The sequence below is a fragment of the Phascolarctos cinereus genome, unplaced genomic scaffold (genome assembly GCF_003287225.1).
Source record: "Phascolarctos cinereus isolate Bilbo 61053 unplaced genomic scaffold, phaCin_HiC Scaffold_9;HRSCAF=440, whole genome shotgun sequence".
Lineage (NCBI taxonomy): Eukaryota > Metazoa > Chordata > Mammalia > Diprotodontia > Phascolarctidae > Phascolarctos > Phascolarctos cinereus.
The window spans coordinates 241,276,469-241,296,055 of record NW_027556402.1 but is presented as its reverse complement, the minus strand read 5'-3'; the positions used below and the strand labels follow the sequence as shown (position 1 = coordinate 241,296,055).

At 46.7% G+C, this 19,587-nt stretch overlaps 1 protein-coding gene across 2 annotated transcripts in view; it reads right to left on the bottom strand.

Moving 5' to 3' along the window:
• Nucleotides 1–4,308: 4,308 nt before the first annotated feature.
• The window catches only part of EXT2 (exostosin glycosyltransferase 2), a 195,850-nt gene continuing 180,571 nt past the window's right edge, over nucleotides 4,309–19,587 (bottom strand). For both annotated transcript variants that reach the window (XM_021009725.2, XM_021009727.2), the window contains 4 exons: nucleotides 16,948–17,091; nucleotides 15,032–15,160; nucleotides 13,119–13,201; nucleotides 4,309–5,054 (listed from right to left, as the gene is read on the bottom strand). In XM_021009725.2, the coding sequence (XP_020865384.1) occupies nucleotides 4,916–5,054; nucleotides 13,119–13,201; nucleotides 15,032–15,160; nucleotides 16,948–17,091 (495 nt within the window). In that variant the 3' untranslated portion in view covers nucleotides 4,309–4,915. The remainder of the gene's footprint in view (nucleotides 5,055–13,118; nucleotides 13,202–15,031; nucleotides 15,161–16,947; nucleotides 17,092–19,587) is intronic.

The following is a 19,587-nucleotide window of genomic DNA, read 5'->3' as shown; positions in this document are numbered from 1 at the left end:
GTACACACAAACATACATGAGCTTACACATACACACCACAAACATACATGAGCTCACATACCCACGTACACAGAGGCACCCTCATTCTTTTCAGCCCTATGGTAAAGGGAAATTATAGTGAGATATAGTAAAAAAAAAAAGTGAGCATAGGGTTTATTCCAAGAACCTAGGTTCAAATCCAACTCAGCTATTTACTATTCCCATGTCTGGAGCCATGTCACTCCTCCTTGCCCAGGATCTCTGTAAAATGATGGAACTGGACCAAATGATATCTAATGTCTCTCAGACCGTAGGGTCTCAAAGAAGCTACATGTGATGGCCGAGTTAGTGTTGTCTTTGCATCACTTTGCATCAGGAGGTGAGAGAGCTCTGGACTAGGGACACTCAACGAGCAGGGAGAAACCAAGTCAGCCCTTAGAAGGCAGGTGCCTGAGGTGATCAAATTACAGGGTCTGCATCAGAGTGGAAAAAGTCCAATTATCCCATTTCACAGATGCAGGACCTGAGGTCCACATTGGTGAAGTCCCATGTCTGAGGCAAACCAGGGATCCTCCACATCACACCAAATTCAAGTCAATGTTTCTGAATTTCTCCTTCAGTTTCTCCAGGAAAGGTCAATTGAGAAGGAGAGAGAATGAGAGGAAGAGGGAGAGGAAGAGGTGGGTGGGAAAGGAAGCAATGGTAAAACACATGAGGTAAAAATGTCCCACATTAATGAGCAAAGATTTAATTCAAGCATGGAACTCTTGTGAAATTTCAATGGGGCCCTGACAGTGGAAAAAGCCCAGCAGGTCCCCCAAGGCTGAGGGGAGGGGTGGCTCAGCACCCACATTTGGGCGCAGTACAGGGACAACTTGGGTTCACCTTCTCCGTGGGCTGGTGGAACGCACTCTCTTTAAAAAGATTTCTCAATCTGAAACCAGCTGCTGGCTGCCATGGGCCAAACATGACATTTTAATTAGCATCATTGTTCTGCTTCTGAAACGAGGCTCACTGGCCCCCCAAGGCCAGATGCTTCTGGGTCCTGTTGTGGGTGGGGGCTGAGGGGATGGTTATTTTGCCCAGCCCTCTTGACAGCTCTGAGAATCACTAAAACTCCCATGCGTGGCTGTAATCATGGATACTGTCTGAGCTTTTCCTCCTCTGGGATTCCTGCCCTGTGCCTAAGGGAAGTTAGCCTATGGGCCCAAGACTGTATCTGAGAACAGATACCTCAGAATGGCTCCTAGGGCTGAACAGTTCATTTTAGTGAGGACCCCCAGCTCATGTGATGGAAAGAGCTCGGGACTCAAAAGGTCAAAAGAAGCCCGGCTTTGCACCCCACCTATTCCCATGCTAGGTGACCTGAGGCAAGTCATTGCCATACCCGTAAAACAACGATAAAAATATCTGGTTTATTAGGATCGTATGAAATGGTGTACTACAATGCTTTGTAAGTCATAATGCAAGATATGAACATCAGCTGTTATTATTTTACAGATGAGGAAAAAGAGGTTCAAGGAGAGAGTCTCTGGATGCCTCCTCATGGTGGGGGGATGCCTGGCTCCCCAACCAAGCACAAGCACTGTCTGACCATTCCTAACTAAGCCAGACCGGCCTCATGTACGAGCCTGGTGGGGGACTGGGTCGGCAGTCGGAGGCTCAGCCTCGCTCAGGGCAGAGAAGCCACCTGTCCTTGGAGGAGGGCCACTGGATGAGGAAGCTTTATTTTCAGGAAGAACACAGATAAGTCACTGGAAGGGCTGCAATCTACAGCCACAGAGGGAGTGTCTACACCAAGCAAATTATGGATCCTTGAAGGAACATTTCCAGAATTCCAAGCCAAGGGGCTTGTGGGTGAGGGTAGACCTCTGAGACTGGAGCACTGGTGCAAGGTCACTCTGCAGAGAAGGAGCACAGTGTAGAGAAGAGACAGCCACTGGTTTTGTTGTTTCTTTATCACTTTGCCTCTACAGGCCCCAGGTGGACTCAAGGATCTTGAGGGTTTCTTCCAGCTGTAGGTCTTAAGAGACTCCACCTCCGCTTTCCAGGGACATTCCTCAGTGTCCTCAGAGGGGCTGATGGCGGAAACACCACCTTGTGAGCCGGAGACGCTGATCGGGAAGCCATGGCAATGACAATAAACTGAGTGAGGGGGTGAGTGGGCACACACTGGTGTGTGCGGCGATGCTGCCTCCAGCAGGACCCAGCCCCCCTGTTTCCTTACCAGGGTGTTCTACTCCACTCTCTACTCTAACCCTCATGCCCCCACCTTGGTAACAGCTAAGCATCCAAATCGTGCTTTTTTGGGTTATTTTTGGCTGGGCAATGGGGTTAAGTGACTTGCCCAGGGTCACACAGCTAGTTAAGTGTCAGGTGTCTGAGGCTAGATTTGAACTCAGGTCCTCCTGACTCCAAGGCTGGAGCTCTATCTTCTGTGCCACTTAGCTGCCCCGCTGCTTGTCATTTCTTTAAGTACAATTGTGTTCCATTACATTTATATACCACAACTTGTTCAGCCATTACCCAATCGATGGGTACCCACTCAGATTCTCATTCTTTGCCACTTCAAAAAGAGTTATAAATATTTTTGTACACCCTTGGTTTGTTTCACTTAGGAGAAATCCCTCTTGTAATCTACCCTTCTCCACTCTTCTCTTTCCCTCCTACTTCCCTGTTGAGTGAAAGGTATTTCTGTGTTCAACTCTGTATATTTTTCCCTTCTGTGATTAGTTCAGATGAGAGAGATCCAAGCATCAGCTCTCTTCTGTACTTTCTCCTCCTCGTCTGTACAGATGTCTTCTTGGGTGCCCCGATTTTGTGAGGTCATTTCCCCTAACCTTCCCACCCTCTTTCCATCTTTCTCTTCAGATCATCAAGACATACCAGAACCTGTCTCAGGCCTTCTGCCTAATTAGACTCCCTCGGTGACCCCTGAGGGGACGCATATATCATCTCCCCACACTTGAATATAAGTAGTTTATCTTTGTTTAGTTCCTTCATTGCTCACTTGTGTTTAGCTTTTTATGTCTCTCTTCACTCCCGTGTTTGAACTTCAAAGTTACTACAAAGCCGTTAATTACCTTTCCAATTCTTTCTTTTCCATTTTTTCCTCTAGTATTCTCACTTCATTAAAGAAAAATATTTACAAACTCTTTCTTCATCTCTTCTAAGAATTCTGGCTGAATGTGCCCAAGCTGTGTTTTTCTTTGAGGCTTTGCCTGTAGATGTTTCGGAGTGTGTCTTGATCACCCCATCAGTGTAATAGCTCTTAATGAGGGGAGAGGGGCAGGAGAAATCCATTTCTTTTGCTCCATCTTCCTGGATGTGAAGGTCAGACTCATGCACTTCTGGAGGGAAGGCCTGAGCTGGTTCTGTTGCTGCTGTACTGGGGTACTGAGTGTTGTGTTACCGCAGGACCTCAGGGACGGTGAGGACAGGGGCAACAAGCTTTCAGGGATGCACACTTTCATTCAGGGCCAGGTCACACTCCTGCTCCCCTGGTCTGACCAAGTCCCTGACCTGCTTTGGGCCTCAGTAACAGCAGACTGTCAGCCGGCTGGGAAGCTCTGTTGGTTCGGAATGACAGAACTAAAGGCTCCCTTTTGGTCTCTGATTTCTCTCCTTGTTATTCCCCTGTAGGCTTCAGACCTGGCTAGAAGCTGAACCCGAGACCCCCCCCCCCTCCTGGGACCTGAGCCCCTTACCTCTGAACTTACTCCTTGCTCAGTACACAGTCTAGGATCCACAGCCACATCTTCCCCCAGAATTTTCCTACTCAGTCCTCCCAGGTTCTGGGCTAGGTGCTAGCTGGCACCTGTTTCCATACCCTGCACACAGTGCCCCGGTACGGGTCTGGGACACCCTGTTGTACTGGTTCACAGCCTCTCTTTGGGCCCTAGTGAGCTCCATGAGCCCCCATTCATGGATCTCTCAGTCTGTCTCCCCATGCCAAGGCAGAATGGAAAAAATGCCTCCCTGTGACTTTTTCCGGGATTTCCCCATCAGGATTCAGTCTGATGTACTTTCTAGGCCTCCTGGGCTGAGGAGGGAGTTTGCTCTGCTCCTTCCTGACACTCCACCATCTTGGCTCTGCCTCCAACCATGAATATCTGATGCAGCTGGCTCTGACATTCCACCTTCCAGTGCAGTACTCCCATTGAAGGCCATGACAATACTAGCTTCTGGTACTATCTCCTTCCAGATCTAGGCAGCATTGTTTTTCAGGGACAAAAGATAGCCAGACCTAGAAGTATATCCACATATATAGAGGAAAAAGATGCCCCCTTATGGCTGATCAGAACTGGTCTTCAATGACAAACCAGAGAAAAAGGTAAAAAATAAAATTTAATTATATTAAAAAGCCAGACCAAGGAACAATGGTACGTGGTACACAACGGACTCCAAGCCGCTCGTCTTGAACCAAGTCCCACAACCCCAGGCTGTAGCCAACGTCTCATCTATGAATCGTGATCTGCTGTTTGGTATTTGAACCCAAGTCAGGGTTTTTTCCCCAAAGAGCCTACTGATTAGGAAAAAGTAAAAATGAGATGGGGATGCTTTTTTCCATGATTTCCTTAAGCTAAAAACTGTAGGCAGGCAACATCTCAAATGTACCAAGGCTAGAACAGGCAGCCAGTCACAACAAGTCAGAGGTCCTGGAATTTCAGTCTGCAGCAAATACAGATGCTATGGACTCAGGCTTCCATTTTGCATTTTCAAATGGGTTCACCAGAGCCCATAATGCATGTTAGCTCAGACAACATACAGTCTAGATTCCCAGGCCTGCCTTCTGGGGGGAGAAAGGAAAGGGGATTACTATCTTCTGTATTTGGGAGGCCAAAGCCCCCCTCAAGAGCCCTTGCCCAGGTACCCTGCTCCACAGAGCCCTGAGTCCCCTGCTTCTTTTTAATTGGTCCTCTGGCAGTCACATCTTTCATAAGCTGCCAATGTTGGGGAAGCTCTTCAATTTTTCAGGGAAGTCATCTTTATAGAGGACTGGGTCAGCTCGGTGCTCTACCACTTTGAGGGGCATGGTCCCGAAGACGGAGGCAAATTTGTTGATGCATTCAGATCTGTAGAAGGAGGGAAGCAGAAGGCTGAGAGATAAGCAGTATAACAACAACAGCAGCTAGCATTTGCATAGGTTTGCACAGCCTTTACACACGTCAACTCCTTTGATCCCGACAAGAACCCAGGCAGGTAAGTGCTTTTGTTGTTCCCTCTTTACAGATAAGGAGACTGAGGCAGATAGAAGTTCAATGACTTGCCTAGGGTCATAGGGCTAGGATGTATCTGAGGCCGGATTAGAACTATGGCCTTTCTGACTCCAAGTCCAAGATTGTGCCATGCTTTCTCCTGTGCACAGATGACCATGCCAGGACACAGAAGAAGATCTCTTATCTGAAGGCTGATCCACTGTTCTGAGGAAGGGGTCGATCAGGATTTAACCAGTATGCTTCATGCAGAGGTAAGGGTCTCAGCTCCTCAGTGGGAATGCTATAAGAGGAGAGGAAAGGAGGGAGAAAAAGAGGAGAGGAGAGAAGAGGAGAGGAGAGGGGAGGGGAGGGGAGGGGAGGAGAGGAGACGAGACGAGAGGAGAGGAGAGGAGAGGAGAGGAGAGGAGAGGAGAGGAGAGGAGAGGGGAGGGGAGGGAGGGGAGGAGAGGAGAGGGGAGGAGAGGAGAGGAGAGGAGAGGGGAAGGAGGAAAGCAGGAGTGCTGCCAGAAAGCCTTGCACACTTGCAAGTCAAAGTTTCCTTCCCCTCCCCCTGAAATTCCAGACATTCTTCCCGCCACGTATGAGCACATGCAGTAAACCAAGGTGGATTAGCTGCCAAGATGTTTCTTAACTCCTTGGCTGCCAGTCAGAAAGAGGGTAAAGGAAGAAAGGAAAGAGTCAGCTACTCTTGTCTGTGCTTGGTTTAAAGGCAGGAAGGAAGCCTGCACAGGAGGAAATGGAAGGGATGAATGGTAGAAATGAAGACTGAACTTTGAGTCAGGCAATCTGGCCTCTGGTCCTGGCCATGCCTGTGCTAGCTCACAAGCAGCTGTGGGGCCACGGACAAGATGTTTACTCTTCCTTAGCCTCAGCTTCCTCATCTGTAAAATGGGGAAAATACCCCCCTCCCTATGTCCCAGGGCTGCTGTGAGCTGTCTAAGGGAGTGAGGCTTCTCCGGCTGCTGGGCGGGAGATGCGGCTCCACGACACAAGGAGTTTCCACAGGCCGGGGTGTTCTTAAGCTGTGAGCGCCAGCCACAGCTGCAGCATTGTGTTACCTTTCTGAGCTGCCCTGCACTGTTTTGCCATAAGAAGTAGAAGGGAGGGAGGCTGCAGACTCTGGGCCTGTGCCGGATCCCTCCCCTTTTCCTGCTCTCCTGGAGCCCTGCTGGTGACCCCTCCAAGGTGAATGGGTCAGACTCTCCAGGGGAGCCTTCACAAGCAGTCTTGGTCAATCATGCCAACTGAATGTGACAGTTGAGGGATGAAGAGAGCTTTGGCCCTAACCCGGGGTGGGGGGAGCTCCACAGCACCCCCAAAAAGCAAAACAAGAAACCCCAAACCCAGCAAGCCATAACAACCTCCTTTGAAGTAGATGGGACGGCGAGGCTAGATCTCAGAAAGGTCAGCTCCCTCTCCAGTCAGACCATGGCATCTTAATTAGCTAAAGCAAGGGCTAGTACAAGGAGCTTCCTTGGAGAGGCCTGGACGTGGAGACAGGGAGAAGCAATGAGGAGCTTCTAACAAAGCTAGCTCTTTGGCTGTTTCCAAGCACTCAGATCTACTGCTGGGCCGGGAAGAGCATTCTCACAAATGACCAAAGATTGTTGAGAGGATGAGACTGACGATGGCGGGGAAGTGCTTCCTGTCGGCCAAGCACAGCTTAGGTGTGAGAGTGCCCTTCTCCCTTCAGGTCTCCAAATCCCACTGCAGGAGCGCGAGGCCTCAGTGAGACTGGGGCGACCTTCAGAGGACCGAGACACCTGCCTTGGGTACCAGGGGCCCCGAGCTCTGTTCCCAGGCCAAGCACTCGCTGGCTCTGTGACCTGGGGTAGCACATTCTTTTTACAGGGAAGGTTTCAGGCTGCACGGGAGGTGCGCTAGCAGAAGGCACGGGGGTCTAGCCAGAAACTGGGTAACATCCCGGCTTGCATTATGAAGCACCTACTACGTGCCAGACACTGCACTGAGTACTGAGGAGGAAAAGAAAGGCCAAAGACGGCCCCTCCTCTCATGGAGCTCCGTCTGGCGGCAGACAGCCCCGCCCGCACAGAATCCACACACAGTAGGTGGGAAGTCATTTCAGCGGGAAGGCCCTGCCAGTGGGGGGGTGACAGGGCCAGGAAAGGTCTCCTGGAGAAGGCGGGGCTTGAGCTGAGTCTCAAAGGAAGTCAGGGGAATGAGGAGGCGACGAGGAGAAAGTCAGGACATGAGATGTCAGAGAGGCAGGATGCTCAGAAAGCCAGTGCTGCTAGATCCTAAAGCACCTGGGGAACCTGGAAGGGCCGCAAATAGTCAGCTTGTGAAGGGCACATCGAGAGACCCCAGGGAACCACTGGCATTGCATGAGTAGGAGGGCGCCATGGTCAGATTTAGTGGCTGAATGCAGAAGGACTGGAGCGGGTGGAGGCTCGAGGCCAGCACCGTCACCAGCAGCTAATGCTAGAGTAGAGGCGCCTGCACTAGAGGGTGGCTGGGTCAGAGTGGAGAAGGGGAATATTTGAGAGCTGGTGTGCAGGTATTAAAAAGATGGAACTTGGTAACTGGACACGTGGAAGGAGGCAAAGGAGTGAAGGATGATGGCAGGCTGTGAGCCTGGGTGACCGGGAGGAGGGGTGTCCTCCATTATCATAAGGACATCTGGAACCTCCCAGAGATTTCTGGACAAGTGATGCCAAGAGCCCAGGACCTAAGGGATCACGGAAATCCTGAGGCAATGGATATGGGGAGAAACAGAATTGCTAGTTAGATGACAAGTGTCATGTCCCCCAGGACACAGGGGAGGCCAGTGACAAGGCAGGGACTGGGAAAGCAGTCTGCGCTAAAGCTGCTACTCCTGTGTCGTGATGGCCACTTGACCCTCCTCCCTGACCCAACAGGGCTGAGCTCCTGAGGCCGATGGAAGTGTAACACAGGCATTCATTCCAGCTACCCCAATCGATGGGCAAGGAAAGCTCTCTAAATGAGGATGAGTCAGGATTTCCTCATCAAGCTTTGCATTTCCGAGTTTTGTCACAAACTCCTCCATGCACATTTTTTAAGAAGACAGTGCAGAACATTGTGAAAAATAGCCATATTTCATTCCATCTCACTTCCTATCCAGGGACCATGACTTGAATGAAGACCCAGCAAAGGAGACTGTCTTGCAGCAGGTTGCAATTCAGATTCCTCTCTTGTGCCCCAGAAAACTTCATCCTGGACGGTGACCTCAGCCCCAGACTCCATGCCTTGGAAGTACCCTCAGCCCCTGTGGCCAATCCCAGAACATTCAGTTAAAGAGGGTGCCCAGTTCAACCACCTCTTCTCTTCTCACCAGGCTCCTCGCCAGCCCCTCTTTCAGCTCCCCTTATGGGTTGTCTTCCCCACTTAGAATGTAAGCCCCTTGAAGGTAGGGCCTGCACACAGGAAGAGCTCACTAGATGATTGTTCAGTGCTGGCTGCCAGACAGAAGGAGTCACTTGTCTAGCTGGGACCAGCCTCTTCCCTTTGGTGGCTCCATTTACTTTCTCCCCTTGCAAAGGAAGGGGTTGGATGAGATGCTCTTTAAGGTCCATTAGAACTCTAAGCCTTCTGGTCCCAGACTGTGGTGCTTTGTGTCTACAAAGCCCTGCCCTCCCCACCTCGGGTCAACTCTCCAGCCCCAAGCCCAGATCTCCTCTCAGAAAGGAAAGCGCAGATAGCGAAGTGTGAAACTAACTGGGAAGAGGGGGGCGCGCTCGCTGGGAAGACGGAGGGCTCGTCCCTTTATGAAATGTGAACCAGTTCCTTGACTGAATTATTGGGGAACTCGACTTGGCCAAATGGCCACATCCTCAGTGGTCCTTAACAGGCAGATGAACAGTTTGAGCATGAGGCAATTTTGGTTAGGTGAGGTTGGGAGCAACTGTGTGGAATGCGAATCCTGTGCCTCTGCCAGAAAGAAAGGGGCAGGAATGGGGGTGGGGAAGGAATAAGCATCTAATACACCTACTGTGCACCAGGCACAATGCTAAGTTTTTTACAAATATTATCTCATCTGATCCTTACCACAACCCTGAGAGGTAGGCGCAATTATTATCAGCATATCACAGTTCAGGAATCTGAGGCTCAGATGCTAAGTGACTTGCCCAGGGTCACACAGATAATAAGTTTCCAAGACTGGATTTGATCTTAGGTCTTCCTAACTCCAGGGATGAGGGAGAGGAAGAGATAGGGAAGGAGGATGGGGTTTTCTCTCCTCTCCCTCCCTCATGGTACCTCATAGCAGAGCTACTTGCCTGGAAAGAAACAACGCATCCACCAGGGAACACGGGAGTATACACTCTGTACACAGACAGGCAAGCACGGTGTGGTGGACAGACCCGGATTCAAGTCCTGTCTCAGCCACCTACTAGTTGTGTGACCTGGGTAAGTCACTTGACCTCCGGGCCTCAGCGTTCTCATCTGTAAATCGAGGGAGCGAGATCGGAGCCCTAAATCTGTGACTCTATTTCATAGATATAGAGGCACCATTCAAGCAGTTTGAAGCAACGGGACATCTGGCAGCACCGACAGACTCAGGATGGAGCTAGCCTGGCAACCAAAGTTGTGTTGTGGAAAGAAGCAGGCAGCGGGAGTTCGACCGAGAGTACCAGGCAGCCTCGACATTGCAGCCGGCGGAGAGCTGTGTGAGGACACACAAGGACAGGAGAGATACGAGGCCCTGTAACACCAGAGGCGTGAGCTGCCTTGGCTACATGACTTTCCCATGTGTATCACACGTTTCCCATGGTTACTGTGTATATTGTGTGTGGGAGAGTATGCATAAGATTATAAGCTCCTTGAGGGCAGAGATGGTCTGTTGCCTTTTTTTGTAACCCAAGCACTTAGCGCAGTTGCCTGGTACATAGTAGGTGCTTAATAAATGTTTATTGACTGAGTGTGTCCCAGATTTATGGGAGGAATGTTATGTAGCCAACTATTCTTATTATGCTATCTTAATGTCTTTGCTTTGAGCTTTGTGTCTCTTGTCTGACTGTTCATATAAAGCACACCAGTGGAACTTATGAGCTGTAGTAGTAGTAGTAGTAGTGGTAGTAGTGGTGGTGGTGGTGGTGGTGTGGTGGTGTTAGTGGTAGTGGTACTACTAGTAGTAGTAGTAGTGGTGATGGTGGTGGTGGTAGTAGTGGTAGTAGTGTAGTAGTAGTAGTAGTAGTAGTGGTGGTGGTAATGGTAGTGGTAGTGGAGTGGTAGTAGTAGTGCTAGTAGCAGTAGTAGTAGTAGTAGTAGAAGCATGGACTCATAGGGTACCCTAGAATTCATGAAAGTAGTAACTGGCCTCTGGAAAAGAAACCTGGAGGGGGTGTTATATCCTACACTAAACTGGGAAGTAGGACAAAACTGAGGAGAACTGGTATAATGGAGTAGGGCAAACTCCAGACACTGCCTTCAGTGTCTCAAATATTGCAGATCTGGGCCTCTGATACCACAGCAATTGCTGGTTAGACCTTTTCTAGTCAAAATACTATTTTTTTAGCTGTGCCTTTGGCTTAAAATGATCGAACACGCAGACTCTTCAGGTTTCCAAACACTCCTCATCACACTTTCCTGCCAGCAAAACCTGACTGGGTGCAACGTGGAAATTGGCGAGTGAAAGGTGAGAAATGAGACCCATTTTGGCGGAGGGCAGTAGCTCCATACCTGGCGTAGCTCTTTGGGGATCACTCGGGACGACCCTCCCCTCTAACTGGATCTGACAACATCAGGGCTGCAAGGTCCACACAAAAAGCCACAGGAGCTTCTGGTCTGCTCATTCCTCCATGAGGGCCCTTTGACTGCCCTGAATCTGAGGAATGTTTTCTCTTTTCTTCCCTATGGCCCACCTTTGAGAAGGCACTTGCCCTCGTTGCATGATAACGTTCCCTACTCCATTGCCAGATGAACCTGTTTCCTAGTTTCTTCTACCTGTGTCCACCCAGAAAGAGGACTAGAGCTAAGAGGGAGTGTGGCTCAATGGTAACAACACTGATGTTCAAGCTTGAGGTCTTGGGTTTGAGGTCTAGTTCTGCCATGTATTCCCTGTGTGACCTCTGGGAAGTCACTTCATTTCTCTGGCAGCTCAATCTTCTCATCTGTAAAATGTGAGGGTTGGCCTAGCTCCCCTCTGGTCCTCGGCCACTCTGCCAATTCCTTAGGAAATTCTGGCCGTCACCATGCATAACTGCCGATAACCTTGACAAGAAGGTCCACTAACTGCTTCCATCAATAACTCTGCCTGATCCCTGACACGAGCCTCTCCTTTTCCACCAAGCACAGTGATACTAAGGGCTGCCTCTGGAGCCATGGAAGGAGTCAGAAAGTGACTAATTAGCGACTTTCTGGCTTCCTTCTGAAGACCTGCCATTTTGTGGGGGTGATCTGGTGCCAATGGAACCAATCCTGGCCGAGGTCATGACACTTTGACCCTGCCTGGCAGCCGTCTGGGGACAAATGTGTTGGCTGGAGCCCACAGGGAAGTTCTGAGCCAGGGTGCTGGGCCAGCCCCGCCCAGCTGGTGCTCTTGGACCCCAGTCCTGTCATCTCAAACTTCAGAACAAAGGATCTTCCAGAACTACAGCGTCTTTAGTAAGGACTCACACACACCCTATGAGTTATCTTTAGATTCCTACTGTTTCGTGTATCTTGAACATGCCATGATTGATGAGTGCTGCAACTCATTTTTGCAAGGGGAACATTTAAAGACTATGGTAAAGGAGACTGTCTATGGAAGCCCCTTAGTTCATGCAGGGAGAGGGGATGTGTACATACTAAATCTTGAATTTCACTTGTGTGGGAAGCTTCTCTTCACCAGTGCAGGCTGGCACCTTCTGTACAACTCCTAGTCACCAAATCAGTAAACACCTACTATGTGCTAGGCACTGACAAAGTTATCTGGGGCATGGAGGGCCCTCCAAGAGCTTGCCTGAGCTTGGCCCTGGAGCTGGGTCTCCCTGGCTTCTACCCTTACTGCACCCACTGGGCTAGACTGCCCCACTACCTGACCTAGAAATGGCTTATATCACAGTTTTCTTTCTCTCTTCCAACCTATGTATTTAGTTAGCGGTCAGCAATCCCTGACACGCTGGGCCAAGCAAGCGCTTTGTGTGGAGATGCTGAAAACGAGTTGAGAAATGAGCTGATTGTTTGTGTCACCACTTGCTGAGAGCAGAGACCATGTGTTACCTACATTTTCTATCTGCCCATGTGTGCTGAATGGAAATGAACTGACATGGTCCCTGTATGCCTGGTGCTGAAGAGATTGAGAACCTAGAAGATTCTCACGAGCACTGAGGGCGCCCGTGCTGAACAATACGCTCTCTGAGGGCAACACCATGTCCTCTCTCTCTTTTGCATTTATTAAGACCTGGTATAATGCTCTAGACGTGGCAGGCACTCAGGCAAGGCACAATGAATAAAGTAATGATCGACTGGGAGTCAGAACATGAATATTATGGATACCCCCAGTGCCTTTCCTCTAAGAATTTAAAGGAGCTTTCAATCTGTTCCTCATCTTGGCTGGTAGCTCAGCAGTGCTGGCAAAGGTCATTTGTTTCCTGGTTGCTTTGCTTTTAATTCTGACCATTCAAATTTGCACTATAACACAGACACACTGCTCTTAAAAAGGGAGCCAGTTTCCAATTATCAGAGACTGAGGATGGTTAACTACTTAGTCAATATGGAGACTCTGGCTCTTGGAGATGATGGCTGACCACACTCCTGAGCCCTCCCAGTCATTATGAATTTGGCAAGTAACATTCCAGATTCATTCTCTGCGTGACCTGAGCTTGAACTAGGCCCTATTCCCACAGAGTAAAGGGAGTAGGACCCTTCCAACTGCCATCCTAATGTCTCAGGAAGGTCCCACACATAGGCCAGCAGCAGAAGAGCAGAGCAGAGCAGAGCCTCCAGCCCGGGCTCACTCACCTTTCCACCATATGCGTCTGGTCCAGGGAGAGCCCATCGATGGCTGTGCACTCAGGACATTTGAACTTTTTACGTGGAGTCACCTGGGGGCAGGGACACAAGAAAAAGACCACACTGTCAGTACTGGGAATGCTCACTGCACACCTGCCATGCTATTCAAAGTGCCTCTGCATTGTAAGCTGAACCTCTCCTGCGCTCCACACATACACACGTGTGCACATGAACACACACACACACATACACACACACACACACCTCACTCTTCCTCCATTCAATCCCATCTGGCCTGGCCAAGAGCAGAGCTCACAAGGGCCCAATAAAAACGGCTTGGAGGGTTTGCCTTCTGTAACTGGAAAGAAGTGGCGATGACAAGCTGCTTAATTCCTGTTTAATGACTGTTTTCTCACTGCCAAGGTCCCTGTATAAACACCATTTGTTCTTGCAGTCATAAGGGCGATGAAATATGGCTTCCTTGCTCTCACCGTAACCTTACCCCAACAGACCGTCTTTCTGCTCCTTCCAGCACAGCGCTGCCTGGCAGAGGCTGCAAGAAGCCTCTGGGCAGGGCCAGTGCCAGGTTACTAGGCAGGCCCTTATTTCAGAAGAAACCCTTATATTCATTCTCTCCCCTCCCCCACAGTCCAAGTCCCACCACTCTCTCTTGCCTTTATCTTCGAAGAGGGTTTTCCTAGGAAACCTGCCAGGGCTGTCCTGGCCAGAAGCACACAGAGTGGGGTGGAGCATCTAATCATCCTCCACTTTCAGTCTTTGAAAGGAGTGTCCAGAGCAGCTATCACAAGTTTAAAATGTACAAATGCATGTCGAGAGCTCCAAATGAACCCTGCCCCCCCCAACATTCTCCCAATTAGCTCCTTGTCCACTCTGAGATGGACAGGGCAGGCAGGAGCTGGGTAGGCCCCAGGGACCTCAGGGTTTTCCCCTTCTGCCTCTCTCTGCAGCACAGACTCCCCTGGATGCTGACCTCAGGAAGGATGCTGTGCGTTTCTACAACGGACATCACACCACGGGATTAAAAAGATCCAAATGAGGTTCTTCATCTCTCATCCTACATATCACCTCCTGACTCTGCATGGAGCTCCCTCCTGGAGGCCTTGCCCACTGTCAGCTTCAGGCAGTGAAAGACACCACAGGAGAACAAAGGAGGTCTAGGCCAAGAGTCAGCAGACCTGGATGTGAGTCACCCTCAGCCAGTTTAATTCAACAAACATAGACTAGATACCTAGAACGGGAAGGGCCTAGAGGAAGGACCAGTGATTTCATCAGCATGGGGCACTCTTGGGTGAGAGTCTAGGACTTAGGAGACGAGTCCTAAGGAGCTGCCAGAGGGACCGATTCAGCGACCTTCTAAAGGTAGCAAGATCAGTAAATAGCAGGGGTGGCATTTGAACCCAGCTCCTCCAAAGCCTATCACTCTGTCCCCTCAGCCACAGCACTGAGTCAGTAAAAAAGTAGTTCTGGCCCTCAGGGAGTTAACATTCTATGGAGGCAGAAGGGGAAACAAACAATTTCATGAAAGACAGAACGGCAATAAGAGGGCAGATCAGGAAGCTTTGATTCAGTACCAGAGCTGAGTTCAGCAGGAAGTTAGAACTTCCAAGAGTCAGGAATGAAGAGGGTGACATGGGCATGGGATATGGCCTGTCAAGTGTGTGAAATAGCTGGTAAGCTAGAGCTTGCCTATCTTGACCTCAATCTCCTTATCTGCAAACTAGAGATAATGTCTGTTGTATCCATCTCATAGAGATGTTAGGAGCAGATATACAGAGAATTATATGGTCTCTAAGGCACTATACTGTAAAGCACACATAAAGTAAGACCCTGAATAGATAGGAAATACATATTTGTACAAGTCCTTTTTCAGCTCTAAAATTCCACGATTGTAAGAATCCCACCTTAATGACAGCTTTCCCTGTAACATTGGCCACCAGGAAGTTCATGGCAATATCTTCGCAGTTCATGTGAGCATCCACCCAGTTCTTGATGTCTCCAGGCATTTTGTAGGTGTACAGGTAATTAAAATACTGGAAGAAGAGAGGAAGACAAGAGATCTTGTATTAGTTCAAATTCTGCTCCCATTATATAGAGTTACAAGCAACCTAAGAATATGGTAAGCATAGACCCTACTTGACAAAGCCCAGTATCTGGGCTTATGTCAATGGTTTAGATTGAGGTCGGGAAAGGCTAAATCCAGCCAGTTACCTACTTTTGCACTACAAAGTAAGAATGTTTGGGTTTTTTAAAAAATTATTTAAAAATGTAAACACCAATCTTAGCTCAAGGGCTTTTGCCATAGTTTGCCAACTTCTGATCTAGATGGGGAAAAAAGTGCTCTGAACCATCCAAGTGCCATTCATATCTAATACATAATATGTATAACAAATACGGTCAGCAGATATGATGTAAATATTTCCATATTGTTTCTATGGGTGGCTAGATGGCATAGTGGATAGAGTGTTGCACCTGGATTCAGGAAGACTTACCTTCCTGAGTTCAAATCTGGCCTCAGACACTTATTAGCTGTGTGACCTTGGGCAAGGCACTTAACCCTGTTCGCCTCAATTTCCTCATCTGTCAAATGAGCTAGAGAAGGAAATGGCAAACCATTTTAGTGTCTTTGCTAAGAAAACCCTAAATGGGGTCACAAAGAGTTTTCATGACTGAAAACAACTGAACAAATATTGTTTCTACCTTACTCCAATATCCTTCTATTTCAGTTGAAAAAAAAAAACTATCTGATGCTCATATCTCTTGCTTAAAAGGGAATACTTGAAAAATTCAATGTAATTTTTAAAATGTATTATGTGCCCACTAGGTGCTAGGAATACAAAGACACATATTACAGTCTCTGTTCTTGAGGAACTCACATTTGAAATAATAGGGAGTACTCAAAGCTAGAGAATCAGGTTAGTTTTTAAAGACTTGAGTCTTGAAGAGAGATTCTAAGAGTTGGAAATGAAAAAGTGGTGCATTCTAGGCATATCAGATGGCTAGTACAAATGCACAGAGACAGGCGAGGGAATCAAGTTCAGGGAACAGCTTGCTAGGAGTAGAATGCATGAAAGAGAGTAGCATGAAATAAGGCTGGAAAAATTAGGTTGGAGCCAGATTGCGGAAGACCTTAAATACCGCCTGAGAGTTTCTAATTTTTCCAAAAGGCACCAGGGAGTGACAGGGTCAGACTTGAGCTTAAGAAAGATTGCTTTGGCAGCTGCTTGGAGCATGTCAGAGAGATGGAGAAAATGGAAATTGGTAAAATGCTCAAAGGAAAGCTAAGGAGGCTGGTGAAGGAGGAGAAGGGGACACATGAAAGAGAGGCTGTAGATGTAGGCTCCTGACTGAGAGGAAAGAGTCAAGGGTGTTTAAAGATGGTAGAGATCTATGCATGTTTCCAAGTAACAGAAAAGAGTATGCAGGAGAGGGAGGGAGGGGAGGAGGAAGATGGAAAGAGGGAAACAGGCAGAGAGGGATAAACAGAGAGAAAAGACAGAAAGAATGAATATGACTGAAATGGGAATGCAGAAAGAGACACAATCGATGGCACAAGTGGAGGGGAACCATCATATATTTTACTATAGAAAGCCAAATGCCGCAGTCTTCACGATCTCCCTAAAAGAGGATAAATCTTTCTCGTCTGACTGGTTTTGTTCTAAAAGTTCCTTCCCAGTGCTATGAGATTTCTAAATCATTTTCACTTCCATTTTTCAAGCTTTGCAGAATGTGACCTAATTACGGTGGAAAATTAAGGTCACCTAAGAAAACGGTTCTTCATATTCACTGCCAGCACTTCTCCCCAGCCCTCCTTAATCACCTTGTGGTAAAAGGCTACTCCCGTGAGCACCATCGATACTTCATTGGTCCACTCTGACTCATACTTCCACTTGCTCATCTCATGGTCCCAGAGGTGCAGGCGGCCGGGGTATCCCACCAGTCTATCAGGAAACTCACGCCAGACCTGAGAAGGAAGACACATGACTGATCATTTCCCTGTATGAACTGCTGGCAAAGGCCAAAGAAAGGGTCCCAAAACAGATACTGATCGAGATTGGCAGAAATCTTCATATTCAGGTATAGAACCTATTCTCCCTAAGTAAATAAGACTGCAGGTGGTGAGACTGCTGGAAGATCTTTGTAAAGGATACTCGTGCTCATCTAAGATCAGAAGGCAGAAATAGGGTCCTGGTTTCTTCAGCAAAAACTTTTAGCATCTCTTCTGGGTCAAATCTATGAATCTAACTCTATAACACTTAGCAAATTATTGGAGCTATAGTTAATGAAATCACATTAATGGATAATTGGACCAACGAAGAAGAAAATATATTGATTGAATCTAAATATCTGTCAACTTGAAAAACCACCTTCATTTTTTCTAAGTACATGCCCATTCTTTCTTAGTCCCTATGCCCTATTGGGAGCATAACGTTTGAGGAATATATCTGGAAAGTATTGGCCATATAGTCAAAACGCCTGGATTCTAATCCCAACTCCATCACTAACTTTTAAATTTTATCACCATGAACTTAAACATACAAAAATAGCATTGCCATTTTTACAAAGAGAATTGCGTATGCAACCTTAAATTTCATAACATTTGCTTTCAAAAATGTTTATTTTATTTATTTCATTAAATATTTCCAAATTACCGGTAAACATTTTTGACATTCATTTGTTTTAACATTTTGAGTTCCAAATTCTCTTCCTCCCACCTGTCCCTCCCCACCTTGAGAAGGTAAGCGATTTGATATTGATTAACTATGTGATATCATGCAAAACATTTTCCCATATTAGCCATGTTGCAAAAGAAAACACAGATGAAAAAGAAAAATAGAGAAAAAATTTAAAAGTATGCATCAATCTGCACGCAGAGTTCAGCAGTTCTCTTTCTGGAGGCAGATAGCATTTTACATCATGAGTCGTTAGAAACTGTCATTGTCTTGATCAGAGTAGCTAAGTCTTTCATAGTTGATCATCCTTACAACATTGCTGTGACTGTGACCAATGTTCCCCTGGTTCTGTTCACTTTACTTTGCATCAGTTCATATAAGTCTTGCAAGGTTTTTCTGAAACCATCCTGCTCATCATTTCTTATAGCACAATTGTATTCCATCACAATCACATACTACAATTTGTTCAGCCATTCCTCAGTTGGTGGGCATCTCCTCAGTTTCCAATTCTTTGCCACCACAAAAAAAGATGCTACAAATATTTTTGTACAGATAGATCCTTTCCCCTTTTCTTTGACCTCTTTGGGATACAGATCCAGTATTACTAGGTTAAAGGGTATGCAGTTTTATAGTCCTTTAGGCACATATCCAAATTGTTCTCCAGAATGGTTGGACTAGTTTACAACTCCACCAATAGTGCATTAGTATCCACATTTTTTCCATATCCCCTCCAACATCTGTCATTTTCTTTTTCTGTCATGTTAGCTAGTCTGATAGGTATGAAGCAGTACCTCAGAGTCGTTGATACTACTTATCATTTAAAGAAAGGCTCCATTGATTTCTATGCTTTCCAGTGTTTTTAATAGGAATGGGTGTTATATTTTGTCAAAGGCTTTTTCTACATCTACTGATATAATCATATGATTTTTGTTTTTATTATTTATATGATCAATTATGTTGATGGTTTTCCTAATATTGAACCAGTCCTGCCTTCCTGGTATAAATCTCACCTGCCATAGTGTATGATCTTTGTGATATATTGCTGTAATCTCTTTTCTTGCATTTTATTTAAATTTTTTGCATCAATATTCATTAAGGAAATTGGTCTATGGTTTTCTCTGTTTTTGCTCTCCCAGGTTTAGGTATCAAAACTACATTTGTGTCATAAAAGGAATTTGGTAGGACTTTTTCTTTACTTATTTTTTCAAATAGTTTATATAGTATTGGGATTAATTGTTCCTTAAATGTTTGGTAGAATTAACTTGTAAATACATCTGGTCCTGGGGATTTTTTTCATAGGGAGCTCATTAATATCTTGATCAATTTCTTTTTTCTAAGATAGGGTTATTTAAGTATTCTTCTTCTTTTGTTAATCTATTATATTAATATTTTTGTAAATATGTACCCATTTCAATGTCATAAGTCAGTTTTACTGGCATATAATTGGGTAAAATAATGCCTTATACTTCCTTTAATTTCATCTTCATTGGTGGTGCATTCATCCTTTTGATACTGGTAATTTGTTTTTGTTTTTTTTTAAATGAAATTAGCCAATGGTTTATCTATTTTATTGGGGTTTTTTTCATAAAATTAGCTCCTACTTTAATTTATTAGTTAATTTTTTTTACTTTCAATTTTATTTATTTCTCCTTTGATTTTCAGGATTTCCATTTTTGTTTTTATCAGGATTCAATTTTTTTTTAATACATTCTACATGTTACTTTCAAAATCGTGCTCCTTGTTTGCACTTCTGAATTTCCTCTTATTCTTGCCTATTCATTTAAAAA